This window comes from Heterocephalus glaber, unplaced genomic scaffold (genome assembly GCF_053883595.1).
Source record: "Heterocephalus glaber isolate CG9 unplaced genomic scaffold, H.glaber_assembly_v1.0 deba00001456, whole genome shotgun sequence".
Lineage (NCBI taxonomy): Eukaryota > Metazoa > Chordata > Mammalia > Rodentia > Bathyergidae > Heterocephalus > Heterocephalus glaber.
Genome location: NW_028258304.1, coordinates 1441615 through 1457191, shown reverse-complemented (window position 1 = coordinate 1457191; position 15577 = coordinate 1441615). Strand labels below are relative to the sequence as shown.

At 53.7% G+C, this 15577-nt stretch overlaps 1 protein-coding gene across 23 annotated transcripts in view; it reads left to right on the top strand.

The window, feature by feature from the left end:
• The window catches only part of Dysf (dysferlin), a 228036-nt gene that overhangs the window by 98524 nt on the left and 113935 nt on the right, over positions 1-15577 (top strand). For 14 of the 23 annotated variants that reach the window (XM_004849885.4, XM_087215922.1, XM_004849881.3 and 11 more), the window contains 7 exons: positions 3931-3972; positions 5492-5607; positions 5896-6009; positions 7133-7310; positions 7917-8041; positions 9994-10100; positions 15315-15507. In XM_004849885.4, the coding sequence (XP_004849942.1) occupies positions 3931-3972; positions 5492-5607; positions 5896-6009; positions 7133-7310; positions 7917-8041; positions 9994-10100; positions 15315-15507 (875 nt within the window). The remainder of the gene's footprint in view (positions 1-3930; positions 3973-5491; positions 5608-5895; positions 6010-7132; positions 7311-7916; positions 8042-9993; positions 10101-15314; positions 15508-15577) is intronic. The other 9 variants (XM_004849888.3, XM_004849884.4, XM_004849880.3 and 6 more) reach the window with 1 other exon arrangement.

Genomic DNA, 15577 nt, shown 5'->3' with positions numbered 1-15577 from the left:
TGGACTCTCCTGAACCTTAGGGACGCTCTTTCCCTGACCTGGTGGCACTGTGCCATCCCCTGTCTCCCCTTATCCATTCTCTAGCAAGATCTGTTCAGTGTGGCCGTCTTTCTACAGACAGGGTGTGGGGTGCCTGTCCCACCACAGATCCTCAGCTACAGTTTAGGTTAATGTGTTTAGCTCCTGACAGAGTCTGCCCAGTGTTCTTGACATTGGTGCCTTCTTCAATCTTTTCTTCTAGGTTCTCTGAAATATTTTTCAAAAAAACCCTTTTAATTTATAGAAAAATTCAAACCCACAACCAAGTAGAGAATTATATAATGAACTCCTGGATACCTTCACTTAACTTCAACATCTAAATGCACTCTGCTCTTCTGATTTTATCATAGGCAGTTTGAACCGGTGGAATTCACATAAATGACCTTCCAGAAGCACTGCTGTCAGAATTCCCCTGCCCCTCCCCTCCTAACCATGGAACTGCTTCTCCCAGGATGCAGTCCCTTTCTTAGTGCTTCTCAGATAGTTTATGCAAAGGATGGTCTTTTACGTATAGGTAGGCTTTAGACGGGGCAGTGTACCATGGGAATGGTGCAGAGAGTGTTCTGTCCACCTCGTAGGCCACAGTTCTCAGAATGGAAGGAAGCTCTTATGCAGTTCTTGACTGGTACTGTCTCTGTCTCTGGAACCTGGGACAGATACTGGTAGTGGCCCAACAAGAAATTTTTGACTGTTTTCCATGAGGATACACCTGCCTGGGCCTGCTATCAGCTACCTGATGGAGAGTTTAGATTCTCTCCATCCCCTTCCGTCCTCTGGTGGTGATTTTGATCATCTTCCTTGCGTTGTCACTATCTTATTGGAAAGGTGAGTTGTTTCATGTAGCCACTAGGTGGCGCCCAAGTCATAGGCAACCCGGTGTGCTTTATGGAGGTGGGTAGGTATTCAAAAGCAGGACCACCTTCTCTCACAGATTGTTCTGGAAATAAATGAGAATCTCCTTGCAACCAGCTAACTGGTTTTTGGATATACAGTTAAGTAGCTTTACTTAAGAGACAATAAAGCAGTTTAATTAATTACTCAAATGGAGTCATTCTTTTGGACTGTGCAGGTTGTCTGATGTCCCTTTCTGCAGAGGTGGGTCCCTTTCTGAGGCTGGAGCTTCCCTCTAGCCCTGAAGGTTAGCATTTGCCTTGCTCCCTGCTAAGCGTCTCCTCCTTATCCCCTCAGAATGTGTCCCTCCCACTTTCCTTTCAGCTCTTTTGTATGTTTTTCTCCCCACTGTGGGGTTCTAGCACCTCGCTGTTCTCAAAAGCCAACACAAGCTGACTGCAAAAATGGGTTCTTTCTCTACATTCTCTCACCTCACAGTTCCTCAGATGATTTGGTTCAGCTGGGAGTTTTTGTTTTTGTGTTCTTGTTTCTGTTTCCAGTGAGGACAAGACCTAACACTAACCTCTTAAGCACTTCTGCCCACAAGTTTGCCTGGGCACACAGAAGTATACCTTGGATTCTGTGCACCAGCATACTAAGGCAAGATTTTGTTTTTTAAAAAGGAGTGCTCTCCTTAGAAGCAGCAGTTCTTTCAAAAGGTAACAGGCACAGGCGACCTGTGAAACCTCCATGGGATCTTTGATAACCTCACACAGATGGAAATCATGTTGTATAAATAGCAGCTGTAGCATACAGATTTTCCCCCCATGGCTATGAAACCAAAAATTAGTGTCTTTGACTTTGGAATGTGATGATGATTTCCCAGAAATTTTTGGTTTCTCTCCTTCCTAGTGTAGGTTGGTGTTAGGTAGCCAAATGCCATGGGCTTGGGGCTGTGCCAAGGGGCAGAGGGAGCTGGTGGCATTGGCTTCAGGCAATGCCCTGGCTACTCCAGGAGACACACGTGTCCCTGGAGACTGTCTGCAGGGCTGTGGCGTGTGGCTCATGGGGCTGGGAGGGCCTCCTCTGTCTCTTTCAGCTTCCCCCAGGTGAAGGAATTGGACTTGGCTGCTCAGGCCACAAAACTAGCCGTATTCATGTGTGTTTTAGGGCTTCCATGGTCCCAGTTTGCTGGGCTCAGGGAAAACACACCAAAACATTTGTGTTTTGGCAGAAGGATGATGAATACTAAATAGAAGCTTTGTCTTGGGTGGCTTCTCTGGTCACCCTGCCCTTGAGTTTATGAGCTGCCTACAGACACAGGGGAGAGGACCTGGGATGAGCTACAGCACCCAGTGACCTGTGTCCAGCCCTCCAGTTCAGAATTATCACCCTAAGATGTCAGTATTATCACATAGTCCCAGTGCCTAGTACTGTGTCTGTTTAGGCTTGCTGAATGAACAAATGAATGAGTGAAAGAGTTGAAGAAGTGCTTATTTCTCCTAGTCACCAGAGGCATGTGTTGGTCAGCTGGCTGGTGAGACTAGGGGGACATCTGTATCTGGCTGGGCACCAGTTTGCAGCTGGGGCTCCAAGTCAGTCTGTGGGTGGGAAGCCTAGTTTGCCTCTGCAACAACCACATGAGGATTAGAACTATGACCTTGGCCTCATTAGCCTGGGATAACTGGCTGGGCCTGTTAGTAATCACTGGGAGGGAGCTTAAAGTGGAATCTGTTTCCTTCCGGTGGTCCCCTGCCACTGGCCTCCTTGGGACTGCAGCTGTGCCCACATAGGTCATCTTGCTGAGGCAGAAAGCTCCCCTGTGGTCAGGGGCCTGGCTCTCCCACAGGTGAAAGCCAATTTCCGAGGATAAGAAAATGGCCATGAGCTACGATTTCTACAGCCCTGATGTTTGCCAGTGACTTTCATAGCCAAGGGTTGGCTGCAGAGATCCAAGGCACTAGTGCAGGACCTCGCCCTCCCTGGACCTCTGACCTCCCGCATCCACCCCTATTCTTATCTTAGCTCCCACATTGTGCTCTTTTCTCTTCTCCACTTTCTCTATCTCTGCATATTCTTCCTTCACAGAAGTTTGCTCAACCCTAACTGTAATCACGGAGCTATGAGAAAATAGCAAGTTTTTTTTTTTTTAGAAGAATAATAGGTAGAGATGAACCGTGAATAAGAATAATCATGAAGTTCACTATCTATGCCCCCAGGCTTGGTTTTGACTGCAGACTCAATTATCCCTTGCTGGTTGGAGAACGAGAAAGGGGAGGTCAGAGTGGAGGAAGAGGCAGAGGTCAGAGAGGCAAGGGAAGAAGACTGAGGGTGCCCACTCCCCTGGGGCACATCATACTTGCCCAGAAGTGAGCGATGGATACCAAGAGCCCAAGTTTGCCAGAGCATTTCCTTCCTTGTTTATTCCTAGACACTATTTACCAAGGTGTAGGGAAACACTCAAGTGTGCAGAGTCTTTATCAAATGGACAGCAGCTGTTACTGGGCTTCACCTGAAGCAGCAGGTGCCAGAAGCCAGATCTGGGCGCCTGCTGTTGTGGAAATGCAACAGGTTATCTTCAGTGGCAGTACTGGAAGTGACCCCTAGGTGGAGATGTTGGGCCTTGAAATGCCACTGCTCAGGCAGGAGAGTCCCAAATGTCAGCCTCCTTGTTGGGTTAAAAGTGCTGGGTGTGCTGTTGCCTCACTCTGGCTCCTCAGGTGTTTCCCTTACCCTTTCTTTGTACTTTGTTTCTCTTACTTAACTTGCTACACTTTAAAAAGCACATTTTCTTTTCTGTTATTTTTTGAATACATCAAGTTACAGGTCCGGTTGTGGTATGGGGGGATGTGTCCGACTGGCCTGGGGTGGAAAAGCTCTAGTTTGTGATAAATTCACACCTGAACTCCAGGGTGCAGCCTTGGGCTATGTCTGCTTCCCACACAGGAGGTGTCTTTCTGTCCATCTGTCTGCCAGCTCTCCATCCACGCACCTGTTCACGTAAACATTCCTCTTCTCAGCCATGCCCATCCTAACCTCTATTCCATTTCTTTGCTTCAGAGGAGACTGCGGGTGTAGTCAAGTCTTCACAAGCCCCAGACCGTACGTTGCTATCGCCTAGGGGACCATGAGGGGACGGGGGTCCTGGGGCTTCCTGGAGGGAGTGGGTGCTGGAGGCAGGGACTTTTCCTGATTTGCATGAGGTAGGACTGTTTCACCCATAGCCCCCGAGTTTACCTTTGGTGGTCTCCTCTACACCATTGATGGCATATATAAATTGCTTGGAATGCCACAGGGTGCTTTCCTCCTACCCTCCGAGACCCCTTCCTGTACCTGCTGTGGTTTGGGGTTGATGTCATGGAGGTGTTGGAGCACAGGGTGAGCGTAAGGTGTCTTGGGGACCAGGAGAAGGTGGAGGAGTGGAGAACTCTTGGAGTGGAAATTCACAAGGTAAATTATAATCAAGACGATTAGTAATGTTCACGTAAGTTCCCTTCCCCAGCCTCCCCTTTTGTTCCCAAAGCCAGAGCCCCGTCTGTGCTGGGGTCTGGAAGAGGGAAAGCGTGGAAGGTTGCAGGGTGCTCCTGGCTGCTGGGCAGGCATGGCTCCAGCCTGCTCCTGCTCTGCCGCACCCCCAAGGTCTCAGCGGCAGCAAGGGCATGAAATGTGCACCCCAGGTCTGCCCTGAGCACTTCTTTGCGGAGGCCATTTATTGTGTGCTCACCTTGACCCAACTTGTGCAGAGTCAGTCATCCCAGGTGGTCCGGGCCCTGCTTCCCAGCTTTGGTGCTCTGGAAATGTCCTCGTCCCCCTTCCTCTGAAAGGGACATCCTGGCTTTGCAGGGTTTCCAGAGTATTGTCAGGAAAGCCTCACCCAGGGAAATGCAGCTACGAGCTGGAAAATGACATTCATAAAAGGGAGCCTCTAGAACGGAGGAATAATGTGGAGAAAAGCTCTCCCTTCTTGTTAATTCTCACTCTAATTGTCCTCCAACCTGTTCCACTGAAAAATTGCTCTTTGCACAGTGTGTGTGTGGGAGATGGTCAGGAGTGCTGGGTGCGCCCTGTTGCAAGGCCAGGATGAGCCGCGGCCATGAGGGTGAGGGTGTGTTCCCGGGGGCTGCACTGTGCGTGGGGGCCCTAGCTGGGCCCCTACCTGCCCCTCTGGGAAATGGCGTCTCTGATCACCAGGCTCTGGGACCTTTGTGCCATGGGCTGGAGGGCCGGAGAGGGGAGGCCGGAGGGCATGGGCAGGGGACAGCCCCAAGCGCCTTCTTGGGCATGGGGCTGAGAGCACAGGCTTTGAGGTCACACAGGTTGGGTCCTACCACCTTGTGGCCAGGTGTTCCTTTGCATCTCTGAACCTGTTTCCTCATCTGTAAAATGGGACCAGTGAAATAACAGAAACAGCCATGGCTCAGTGCAGTGGTGGAGATAAAGGGACCATGGCAGAGGATGGCAGTTATCACCAGTGTCATTGTTCATGCATTTACAGGGGTTGCATCTGGTGCATGTGGGGGAAACTGAGAGCCAGAGATGGGCTTAGGTCTCAAGGTGGCTGGGTCGAGCTTTAGAAAGCCCCACTGGGTCAACTTCTCTGAACCCCACTTGTGTCTCCCAGCCGACGACAACCTGGGCTTCCTCCCCACCTTCGGGCCCTGCTATGTGAACCTCTACGGCAGCCCCCGGGAGTTTACGGGCTTCCCAGACCCCTACACAGAGCTCAACATGGGCAAGGTGAGCTGCTGGAGCCTGGAAAGGGCCAGATCCAGATCCCCAATACCCCAGGTGCCCCAGCCTGTCTTAGGGGTCTTCCAGCATGGCTTGGGCAGCATCCAGGCCTGGCTGAAGGTCCAGAGGCTTGATGAGGCCTGAGCAGGCCCAAGGCCAGGCAACCACAACCTTGGAGAACCCTCTCTCTGCCTGCACACTCAGCCCTCAGGACTGGTGATGAGCTGCCTTAGGGCTGCATTGGGCCCCTTCCCTCTTTCCCCTCCCTTCCGGTGACCTGGACTCCTCTTGCAGGGAGAAGGTGTGGCCTACCGGGGCCGGGTTCTGCTGTCCCTGGAGACCAAGCTGGTGGAGCACAGTGAACAGAAGGTGGAGGACCTCCCTGCAGATGATATTCTCCGCGTGGAGGTGAGGGGCAACTGCTCTGGGAGGGACATGGGTATCTGCTGGGGTGGGGACAAGGTGGCTAAGTAGGTGCCATGGTGGAGAAAGGACACCCGTAGCTTACCCTCTCGGAGTGTCAGATCTCAACTGTAAAGTAGGAGTAATGTGACACTTACCCAAGAATGTTCAGAAGCATGAGGAGGATAAATGAAAGTATTTTGAAAGTCTAGAACTTGATGCAAAATGGGATGCTATTTTCTATTGATCATGTGAACATAACTATTAGTCAGCTAAACACCATGTGGCAGACACTGCTAGTGACACTCCTGATGTTCCTGAATCTTCCCAGCACCCCATGAGGTGGCTGAACAGATGAAGAAACTGAGGCTCAGATATATGAGAATAATGAATGGTAGAGCTGGACCTTATTTATATCTGGCAGTATTTAGACACCATAGTCAGATGGCTTTGGTTTGCATCCTAGTTCTACTGCTTATCAGCTGTATCAATTTCCCTGTCTGTAAAGTGGGCATAATAATTACACTTACCTTGTAAGATTGTTGCGAGAAGTGAATGAAGGCATGCGTGCAGTAAGCACTCAGTGTTAGCTGTCATTACTACTAACATTCTCTTAAAATCCAACTGTTGAATTCCTCTTCTTTCTGCTTTCTGAGGTAAGATGGTTGGTTCAAATCAGGACATGTGATTGAGCCTTGTGCCCTGAGCCCAGAGGGGCAATGGGATCACTCTTTCCAGGCACCTGGCAGTGGCTGCCCGGGTGTACTGCCAAGGTTGAGATCTGGCGCGGGAGCTCCAGCAGGGGTGAGGTGGTCAAGAGCTTTCAGCTCCTCTGCATAGCAGAAGGGGCCTGGGTCCCCCTGAGGGGCACCAAGGGGCCTCTGCTCCACTGCTGTGGTGGGTGCCATTGCTGTGGGTTTAAAGGTCACTGTGACCTTGGAGGTGCAGATCTTATTAGGGAAACCAGGCCTAACGCACCTAGACCTGGAATGGGTTTGTTCAGTCAGTAACCAAATCTGGATGCTGTTTCTTTGCTTGACTTTTTGCCATGAGTGGCTAGATGCTGGTCTTGGGCAGAGCCTTGCAAACCTGTGACCTACCTTGGTGTCTTCCCTCCTCCTCCCCTCAGAAGTACCTCCGGAGGCGCAAGTATTCCCTCTTTGCTGCTTTCTACTCAGCCTCCATGCTGCAGGACGTGGATGATGCCATCCAGTTTGAGGTCAGCATTGGGAACTATGGTAACAAGTTCGACACAACCTGCCTGCCTCTGGCCTCCACCACCCAGTACAGCCGTGCAGTCTTTGACGGTGAGGCTAGAGCTGGTTTTCCTGGTAGGGACTTGGACCTCAAAACAGGGGCTGAACCCTAAGTGCTACTTCCCTGGAAAGCTGTTGGAGGCCCTGGCCTGCCTATTCAGGGTGATCCCCTCTTACCCCTTTGTCTATTCCCCCTTACTCCCTGAGGTGGGGCCTTGCTGCCAGTACGCACAGATTGGGCTCCAGAAAGCAGCCCTGCTCCCTTGATCCTGACCTATCACTGTCATTACATGGAGTCTGTTGAGCTTATCTTAGAGACTTTGGGGAGTGTGGGCTTGGATTTCCCAGGGTCACTCTAGCAACCCTCTGTTTTGATGAGCTAAGGAGCTCCAATGAGAGCCCAGCTGTCTGTTCACCCCACTCAGGGAGCTCAGGCACCTTGCTTGGACCCTGGGGGATATAGATCAGGCCACACATGTCCGAGGTGGTTCTTGGGTGGGAAAGGCAGCAGGTGCCTGTCTCCTCCCACCCTCCATGTTGTGCCTCTTTCTCAGCTGTGCCACTTCCAGCCCTGAGGGCCCAGGGGCCTGAGCTTTGCAGGACCGTGTCCCACCAGCCCTCGGCTCCGGCCCAGCACTCAGACCCTTCTCCTTCCAGGCTGCCACTACTACTACTTACCCTGGGGCAATGTGAAGCCTGTGGTGGTCCTGTCCTCCTACTGGGAGGACATCAGCCACAGAATCGAGACTCAGAATCATCTGCTCAGGATTGCTGACCAGCTGGTGAGTAGAAACCTCCCCAAACCTTGTTCCTGCCCCCTGCCATGCCACAGGTGTCTTTAGACCTGCCCACCCTCAGTGTACACACCAGTACAGGACTATGCCCAGCAACCTTCACAGCCTGGTGTCCTGTGTCCTGTCCTGCATCCTGGGAAGAGAAAGGGGGTATGAACAGTGCTGGGGAAGTCCTGATCTGAGGCGGAGTCAACCCTGAGAGAGTCCTGAGAGAGATGCAGCTGCAAGCTGCAGGACAGAGCCCCGTGCCAGCTTACTCATGCATTCCTCAGGGGCCTTTGACTCTTAGCACACACAAGTGCTCATGCTAGAGAGCCTTCCAGCTAGAAGCCAGAAGCTAGAAGTGGACGGGAAATCAGTTTAATAAAGGAAGGCATAGGCTTCCTGAGCCTCTCATGTAGGCTTTCCCAAACCTAGCTCCAGGTCGCACTCATGGGTAACAAGGAAGAGGCATGGGGCTCAGGAAGGAGATTGGCCAAGGTGCATAGGGAGGCATCATGAACCAGACAGGGATACCGTGTCCAGTGAGGGGCCTTCTAGGATGCCAGGACAGGGCCAAGGGAAGGTGATGAGGCTCTGAGAGGGAGATGCTTTTGAGAGGACTGCAGCTACAAGGTCTTGGTGGCCTGTTGGATATGGGAAGAGGAAGGGCTCAAAGAAGTGACTCTGGTAGCTGGGGAACCAGGAAGCTGGAGAGAAAATCAGTGTATGAGAGGAGGTAGCGGGTTCTGTTTGGAGGTGAGGAGCTGCTGAATGGCACATGGTCAGGGAGAGGAAAAGAATCAGGGGCAGGTGGAGGTATAGAGGCCAAGGGAGGGGAGAAGGCCAGGGGAAGCTGATGGTCCCCACAGTGCTCCAGGCATTTCTGTGGGTGGGTGTGTGGAGGCTCTCTCACTCAGAGTGCAGCCTAGGGTGTATCACGGGGGTGGGGAATGCTGTTGAAGCAGGCAAGGGCAATAGGGAGAGGGAAGGGTTGGAGAGGAGAGGACTGGGCAGATCTGGTGATGGGTGCAGTGCAAAGCAAAGATGGGAGAGAATGGGAAGGAAGGGTCTTGGAGTGTTGACAGGAGACCAGGCCCAGGTGGGCGGCCATAGTGGTCCACAGATTCCTTGAGACTGCCTCTCTAGGGAGGGAGAAGACCAGCAAACACCCAGAGGGGGAGAATCTGGGCTTGATGCTGTCCAGTGCAGTGGGCTTCTGGGTCAATCATTGTCTCACAGCGAGACTGGAGACTCTGAGGGCAGGGACTGTGTTTTGTTCCTAGGATCTGTCCCTAGACTGGTGGTCCCAGTGTGGAGCACATGTCAAATGCTCGGTGGCAAAGGGTCCATGGGGGACAGAGGAACATTCCTGGGCCTGGCAGGTGTTGTGAGAATGGTCTCTGCCCCCCCAGCTCAGGGCTGAGGCCCACAAGGAGGTCTGGGAAAGTAGCTCAGGGGAGGAGGCAGATGTGGCCCAGTGAGAGCCCGGCCATGGGAGTTTGGAGAAGCTCTGTTTAACTGGAGGTGGCTGGACTGCAAGGCAGACTTGATCTGAGCCTAGCTGTGTGGCAGAATCTGGACAGGAAGAGGTTCCAGGTGGGAGCCAGAGCAGGATCATAGGGTCACTCACTTGCAAAGTCAGGCCTGGCTTGAAGGTGGCAGGTGAGGAGCAGGATGCACTCAAGTTCTGTCAAAGCCTAGTGACAGCTTGTGAACTCTCATGTCCAGATGTGAGGCTGGAGTTCCAGGCTGGGGAATTGGGGCATGGGGAGCCCTGGAAGTTTCTTGAGCTGGGACAGTGCTGGTTGGTCGGTCTGGGCGCTGCCATCTCTGCTTTAATTGTTCACTTCTTTTTGGTTCAGGGAACTTTTTGGCTCTGGTGACAAGGCCTGGGGGTTGGGTCCCGTCCATACCTCCTGCTCTGTGGTGACATTCCTGACCTTGCTCCTGTCCCATAGGAAGCTGGCCTGGAGCAGGTCCACCTGGCCCTGAAGGCAAAGTGCTCCACCGAGGACATGGACCTCCTGGTGGCTCAGCTGATGGATGAGCTCATTGCAGACTGCAGGTAGGGGCCACCTGGCACCCGAGGCGCCTGGTGCTCCTGGCTCAGCCAGCCGTTTCCCTGGGTGTGCTCGTGTGTGGCAGTGAGTAGCGGCACGTCTCCCAGCCACGCTTGGCCAGTAGTCCGGCCCAAGCTGAGTCCAAAGGTGGTGGAGCCAGCACGGGGAGTTGAAAAGGTGACATTTAGAGCAGGTCATAAATCTTTTTGCAGCAGCGGCAGCTGTGGGCCCCTGGCGGCCCAGCTCACCTGAATAGGGAGCATTGTGTCTCTGATCTCCGACCTCTTATTTCCCTGATGGAATCTCCAGGAGAAGCTGGCTGGGGGTGGGGCGCCCCTCCCTTCCCCAAGGCCATGTCAGGGACCACAGTTTTTGTCTAGCCTTCTATTGACAAAGCTGGTTGTCAGCTTCAGGAAAAGGGGGCTCTGGGGTGATGGAGAATGGGGGTACAGATACCGAGCAGAGGGAGCACATCTCAGCATCTCTTCCACAGATGGGTGGGTGGTTTTGGGGCGCCACTCCAAAAGAGACTTTGAACTTCAACTTGGCATGAAGAATAACCACCTTTTAATATCTAATAAACAAAGTGCTGGGACCTTAGGAAGGATTTAATAAATGGTAGCTATAATTATTGTAAAGAAAGAGAAATGTCAGGAGGCTGCAGTGCTAGCCCCTTTAGCCAGCTTTGGGCTTTAGGCAGCTTCCCTTCTCTGGACCTGTTTCTCAGTTGTTAAATGAACTTAATAACAAATAGTTGCCCTTCTACTTTCTATGCCCCCTCTACATCTCATCACCTCCCTCATCCTGGCTCTAGAGCCCTGCAGAGAGATGCCTTTGTGCTGAGAAATCTGTAACCATGGCCACCTGAGCAGCACCCGTGTGCATCTTTATCAAAGTGTTACCTGCCCATGGGAAGCCCCCTCCCTTGGTAGAGTTCCAGACAAGGCATTCATCCATTCCCCAAACCTTCCTGGAGCAGGGCAGGTTCAGTGCCAAGCGTGTTGACCAGGGTACAGCTATGCCTCTAGGGGGTCTTGGGTGTGAAAGTGAATTCAGGAGGTTAAATGTGATGGCGACTTGGACACCTGGGCTGTCAGAGCTCAGAGCAGGTGCACCTTCCCAATGCCGACAAGTTGAATGTAGGGAAGCTTCTTAGAGGAGGGATGCTGGACATGAGCTCTGAGGGAGGAGGAGTGTCACCCTTTGGAGAAGGGACCACCTAGGCAAAGATCTAGAAGCCTGAAATGCTCACTGCCTCCAGGGATGGGTAGGAAGGAGCTGATGCCCATGGGACAGGCCTTGGGGTTTCCCAAGAAGAGCTGAGGCCCGGGGGCCACTGAGCGGCAAGGTGGCCCTGGGCTTCCGGTGCTCACTCTGGCTGCCGTGTGAGGGGCGGACTGGTGTTGGTGGTGAGGGGTGGGTGTTGGGGGACCAGACAATGGCAGGCTGGACATACGGCTGTGCAGGTGAGCTGTGACCAAGGCACCTGTGACAGTGACGCCTTGAAGGCTGGGAGCTGAGGTGAACAGAGGGCAGCATAGACACTCCAGCAGGCATTTTGACGACACTTATCATGCCAAGCACCGTTCCAGGAATATTTTTAAAGTACTGAGGACTGAACCCAGGGTTGTTGCACTGAGTTATAACCCCAGGCTTTTTAAAATTTTGTAGCCAGTTCTCATTAAGTTGCTCAGGCTGGGCTCAAACATGTGATCCTCCCGCCTCAGCCTCCCATAAGAATTTTACTTGTGTTAACTATTCATAAGACTCTTAGGAGATAGGAAGTAGAATAATCCCCATTTTGCAGATGAGGAGACTGAGGCAGAGAGGTCGATTAACCTGCCAAGATTTACATACCAAGTAAGTGGCAGAGATTCCTGCTGTACTGCTCTATGGTGGACAGAATTTGATTGTGGATTGGATGCAGGTGTCAAAGGAAGGTCCAGAATGTCCCCCAGATCTGAGTGGGCACTGGGCCCATTCTCGAAGTCAGCGGGAGGAAGAGCGGGTTGGGGGAGCCAAGTAGGAGGGTGTCTGTGAGGAAGCTGGCTCTGTGGTCTGGAGGTAGGAGGATGAGTGGAGCTGGACGGGTGCAGAGCAGCTCAGTCGGAAGAGGGGAGGGGTGCAGCTGTGGGATGAGCTCACATGGCATCCCCCCCCCCCGCCCGCTGCAGGCCACCCTTGCTGTCCTCACTGGCACAGCCTTGGGTGGTGGGCAGGCAGGGCATGGGTTTTCCCTGAAGTGTCACGCATGACTCATATGTGGGGTGGACCTTGGCAGGTCTGCAGTTGTGGAACATCTGAGATGGGCGAGTGCCCTCCACAGTGCTCTGCTCCTGGAGGATTTAGCTAAAAACACTTCTTCCAATTCTGCCTGACCCCTGAGTCACTCTCCCAATGGGGAAAGGTAGCTTGGGCCACCCAGGGCTAGTGGTCCCAGGTCAGGAGCTTGAGAGGGGAGCTGAGTCCTCATCCTCTTTTGAACATACACATGGCTTTTCCGGAAGAAATCCAGGCATCAGGACCACGTCACCTGAGTCCACCGAACAGCTCTGGGGCCTCAGCACAAGAGCTCCCTCTAACTCCAACTCAGGAGGTGAACATCTTCACAGCTGGCAAGTAGGGCAGCCAGGCACGGGTCCCCAAGCCAGCTTGCACAGCTGACCATGGCTGCACGCCCATTCCTCCAGCCCTGCTCACAACCCCAGTGTCAGCATCCCTCATTCCAGCTCAGGCCTTTTCTGAGCTCATTTTCCTGTAAGCTGCCCTCTCCCTCAGGGCCAACGGTGTCCATTCTGTTCCTCAAAGACCCATGACCCAGCTGGATGCTGGGCATCTCCACATGGCTGACCTGAGGCGGCTGGGGCTACACAGGCCCCAGACAAGTTTCATTGCCTCCCCTATTATGTCTTCTCCCGGACGGACCCTCATCCCCGTGCTGGAGACCAGGCCAACTCTGGTTTCACTCCCTCTTTTCCCAGCCCTGTCGCAGCTGCCTCTTCCCTCTCCTTCCTCCCTTTCATCTTCTCCGCTCCACTTACATCAGCACGCCCAAGGTCTGCCTGAAATAGTGCCATGCCTGCCTTCGCATCAGCCCTGCAGTAGCTGCCACTGCACGCAGGAAAATTCTCAGCTCTCATCCTGGTGAGAAGGCCCTCTGTCCCCATCACCCGCCTCAGACCCCAGTCCTTCTGGACCTCTCTGCCAGCTGCAGGGCACTACCCACCCCACACGTGTTCCCTTGCCTCTGTCTTCACTCGTGTGCATATGCTGTTGCATCAGTCCCAAAACCCTCCACTCTGCTGGGCCTGACCAGCTCCTGCCAACCCTGCCAGGAGGCTGGGGGACACTTCATCCAGGAAGGACTCCCGACTCACTGCTCCTGGGAGAGAGCACTGCCAGGTCTGGTCTCTGGTCCCAGTCCCTGCTCAGCCTAGGCCCAGAAGAGCTGTTGCATACAAGGAGTGAAACGAATGACAAAGGCCAGTTCATCTTTCCGCTGGATACTCTGCCCCCCTGGAGTATGTCCTTATGTAGTCACCCACTTGGTCCTTCAGGGGCAGGCAGCAACTTTGCTAGTGGCCAGGCCACCCCGATTTCCAAGTTGGCCAGGGCCAGAGTTCGCAAGCCGTCTGCCTGTTTAGGGAGGTGGGGGTGCTGCATCATCCAGCCTCCTCTTTCTGCAACCCCTGCCTTGAGATTTTCTGGGGTGAGAAAAGGCCAAGACATCTTGTTAGTGGCACTCATGGGTCCTGACTATTTCTTGGGGAGTCTTGGAGGGGCTCATAGCCTCCTGAAACTCTCCCTTTGGTGGTCTCTATCACCATCCTGCCCAGCTTCCGACCCAGGCTGGGTGCATAAATCACCCTGGTTGGCTCCCCAGCCCTCTCCACGCCCGCGCCCCGCCCCCGGCCGGCTCAGGCTGGCTCCCAGGCAGGCCCCGTCCAGGACTCTAGCCCAGGACCCCCCTTCCCCACCGAGCATGCCCTGGCCCGGGGCAGCCCGATCCGCTGCACCCTCGGGGCAGTAAATATTATATTACTACAGGGTGTGCAGTACGTGACCTGAGACAGGCCCCGGGGCTTAAGTTTCCCCGAGATGGAGTTCGCGTACTGCTCCCCCCATCCTAAAAATTCAATTAAAAAAAATAACAGGAAAAATGTAGTGCGCCGAGGGCCTGCCAGAGTGGTGTATCTGGCGGCGGCGGTGCCGCTGCGCTCCGGCGGTAATTGGTTCTGCATAGCTCCGGGAAATTGGCAGAAAAATAAATCAGCCGGGAGCCGGGAGTCGAGACGCTGCGGGGAGGGGAGGTGGGGTGCGAGCGGTGGGAGCAGACCTGGCGGAGCTGGTTTGACTAATGTCCTGTTTGGGAGTCAAGAGCTCGGCCGGGGGTGTCGAGGGGGCAGGGCAGCCCCCCATATGCTCAATCTGGGACCTTAGGAGGGGTCTTGTTTGGTGAGGGAAGAGCACAGACTTCCCCACCCATCCCAGGTATGTGCGCAGGCACCCCAGACTTGGAGTGCTGTAGAGCAGCCTTATGAAGACCTTTTAGGGAGCCCCTGTGTGATGGGGTGGGTCAGAGCTCTTTGCCTCTTGACAAGACTGAGTTTAAACCTAACTCCTCACTTAGAGCTCAGAGCTATGTTTTGAGGGCTGCACGTACCCTTGTTTTCTCTCCAAAGGCTTCCTAAAGGAGAGGCTTCTGGGAGAGGTGTTTGGGGCCGCCCTGGGTGGACACATCTGTATTATTGGCTGCTGGCCTCCCCACAGTGTCTGCAGTGGCTCGTCAGGGGTCCATAAATTTCCTTCTTGGAGAAAGTGTGCACACAACACAGAATGGATTTGTTTCAGTGTCGGCAACTTAATGCTGGGGCCTCTGCTCTAGGAGAATGTGGGGAACAGTAGAGAGACTCTCTGGGCCCTCTGAGAATTTGCAGTCAGCTGCGGGGAGGGGGATGCCCATGCTAAAGAACTCAACAGACCAGAGGCTGAGGGTGAGTCCCCAACAGGTGACCCCAGAATAAAGGGCTCTGGGCTTCAGAATGGAAGCTTGAGTGCTGATGTGGTTGGGAGGCTTCCCGGAGGAGGTAAGGATGGGGCCTGTCACGCAGAGACCATACACCTAGATTGAGCTGGAGAAGGCACCCAGCAGGTAGGCTGAGGGTGGGACCCGTGCACATGGGTGTGTGTGCTCATCAGGAACATTCTGTCTTTTGCAGCCAGCCCCTGAGTAATGTTCTTGAGACTCCCTCTGCCACCCACCTGGACCAGTACCTGTTCCGGCTGCGTACCCGTCACCTGAGCCAAATCACTGAGGCTGCCCTGGCCCTGAAGCTTGGCCACAGTGAGCTCCCTGCCGCTCTGGAGCAGGCTGAGGACTGGCTCCTGCGTCTCCGTGCCTTATCGGAAGAGGTAGTTGACCCCATGGGGCACCTTTCTTCCTTTGCTTTCCTGCTGCCTGGAATGCTGGAACAGGGAGGTA